General features: G+C 29.2%; 1 protein-coding gene across 1 annotated transcript; it reads right to left on the bottom strand.

The window, feature by feature from the left end:
• Nucleotides 1-240: 240 nt before the first annotated feature.
• LOC129910356 (uncharacterized) lies at nucleotides 241-1,095 on the bottom strand. Its single transcript, XM_055987704.1, has 2 exons — nucleotides 902-1,095; nucleotides 241-838 (listed from the first exon to the last, which is right to left on the bottom strand). Exons 1-2 carry the CDS (start codon nucleotides 1,018-1,020, stop codon nucleotides 298-300), a joined length of 660 nt encoding a protein of 219 aa, XP_055843679.1. The 5' UTR covers nucleotides 1,021-1,095; the 3' UTR covers nucleotides 241-297.
• Between the last annotated feature and the right edge of the window lie 886 nt (nucleotides 1,096-1,981).

The raw sequence follows: 1,981 nt of genomic DNA, 5'->3' as shown, positions 1-1,981 counted from the left end.
TCACTTTTTGCATTGTTTAAAGAAAAACTTACATAATAATTTTCTTATAACGATTTAATTATATTTTTTTTATGAAATCACTAGAGGAGCAATACAGAAGTTTATTTACTGCAATTTCGCTTTCAAATAAACTTTACCCCTCAAATAATAATCATTTTTAGGCTAGATTTGATGCCATTTTTAGGAGTGACTTAGTCCACTTTCATAATTAAGGGCACATATAAGAAATATAAAAAAAAGTTTCATTTTAACTAATAACACTTTATTTGTTAATAAAATTTACAATTTAACAATATTCTACAGTTCAATTTCATTACCAGCTATAATTTCTTCCTCAATTTCATGCATTTTCTTTTGCACATTCAAATATTGTTGTGATTCTTTAAATGTAATATACATAGCTAATAGAGCATGAAATGACAATATACCACCAATTGTTGGAACAATTGGTTTTGTCATTTTTCTTAAAACAGCAACAACTTCCATTGGATTCTCCGTTACCGATGGAAGACGGAAAGTATAATGACGAGTTGCAAACATAAATGAGGCAATTGGAGCTAATAAAGATGGATAAATGACTCCTAAACTCGTTTGAAATGCTGCAGCTCTAAGTTGCAAGCATGTCGGACATTGAAAAGGTTCCAATAAGATTTCTTTTTGTATAAAAAACTTGTGATAAATTAAAGTGGTTATGGCAGGTAAGACTACAATTGGCAGATAAGTTGATAGCTTTCCATATTGGCCAAGTTTTAGTTTTCCACGGAAGTAATTGTTCATGTAGATTCCAGTGAATGTTCCACAAACACCAAGAATTTCTGGAGCATAATTTAGAGCCCATCTAGAGAAGAGGGGTTAGAATTTGGTGATTGTGTTTTTTTGAATGAATAAAAAAGTGACATACACTTCAGACCATTTTTCCCAATTGTTAATTATTTTCCATTGATACATAACAGCTTCTTCGGCTGATAATTCAACGGCATCTTTGGGAATTTCACTTAAATTATTACGCGAAAGAGCCATTGGATAAGATGTGTGCAGTATTTTTTTTTTTTTTCTTTTATTTTTGTCGGTTTTTTTTTTTGGAAATTTTTTTTTCACAGCTGTTTGGCTGTCATATGTCATTTGGGGAATGGAAGCATTCAGTCGAAGAAACTGTCAGTTATAGGATGAATGAATTCAGAAAGTAAGCGGAAGTGACGGAAATATTAATTTTGATTCGTACTGTATTAAACGACAGCGAATAAATTCAAATTTGCTTGCTAGTGCTTAAGAAAATTTTGTTTTTTTTAAGCCTATAGTAAGTATGTAGATCAAGATAAATTTTAGCAGCAATACATAATAGGTGTGTTTGTTTGTTTATCTATATAGATTTTGTGCAAAAAAAAACGACATCGAGATTTTTGAAATCGAAACAATTTACGTGTTAAAAACAACAAAAACTTTATCTGTATAGATTTTAGAAAAATCCAGATAATTATCCAGATTTTACTTTCTCTCGATAGAAAACAGTATACCAAGGTAGTTTAATTGTTGTGTTCATACAGAAATATGTATCTGAAAATATTAACAAAAAAAAAAGCGAAGAAAATAAGGTTTGAAAAAAGCTCTCATAGAAAAAAATTATCAAAAATTTGTTTGACATAGTTGCATTGAAATGCTAATATTTCGGTATATAAGCAATGCACTTTTCAGATAAAAGTCTTAAATGGATCCTGATAAGATTTTTGAACAAACATAAAATTACCAAAGTTTTTTCGAAAAGTCAGAAATAAAAACAAAAAAGTTTCCACGTTTGATTTTTACAAAATCGAAATAAAATTCAATATGGCTACCTTCAAACGCTTATAACACAACGACGCAACTAATTTTAATGGTTATGGTCTTAAAATGTAGCTAAAAATGTACCAATAATTTTTGGTTTTTTGTGAAAAAAAAAATTTGTTTGAATCCAACATGGATGCCATGGCCATACAAATGGTTT

Source organism: Episyrphus balteatus, chromosome 2, assembly GCF_945859705.1.
Source record: "Episyrphus balteatus chromosome 2, idEpiBalt1.1, whole genome shotgun sequence".
NCBI lineage: Eukaryota > Metazoa > Arthropoda > Insecta > Diptera > Syrphidae > Episyrphus > Episyrphus balteatus.
The sequence above is the reverse complement of the archived record's forward strand: the minus strand, read 5'-3'. Positions and strand labels throughout refer to the sequence as shown.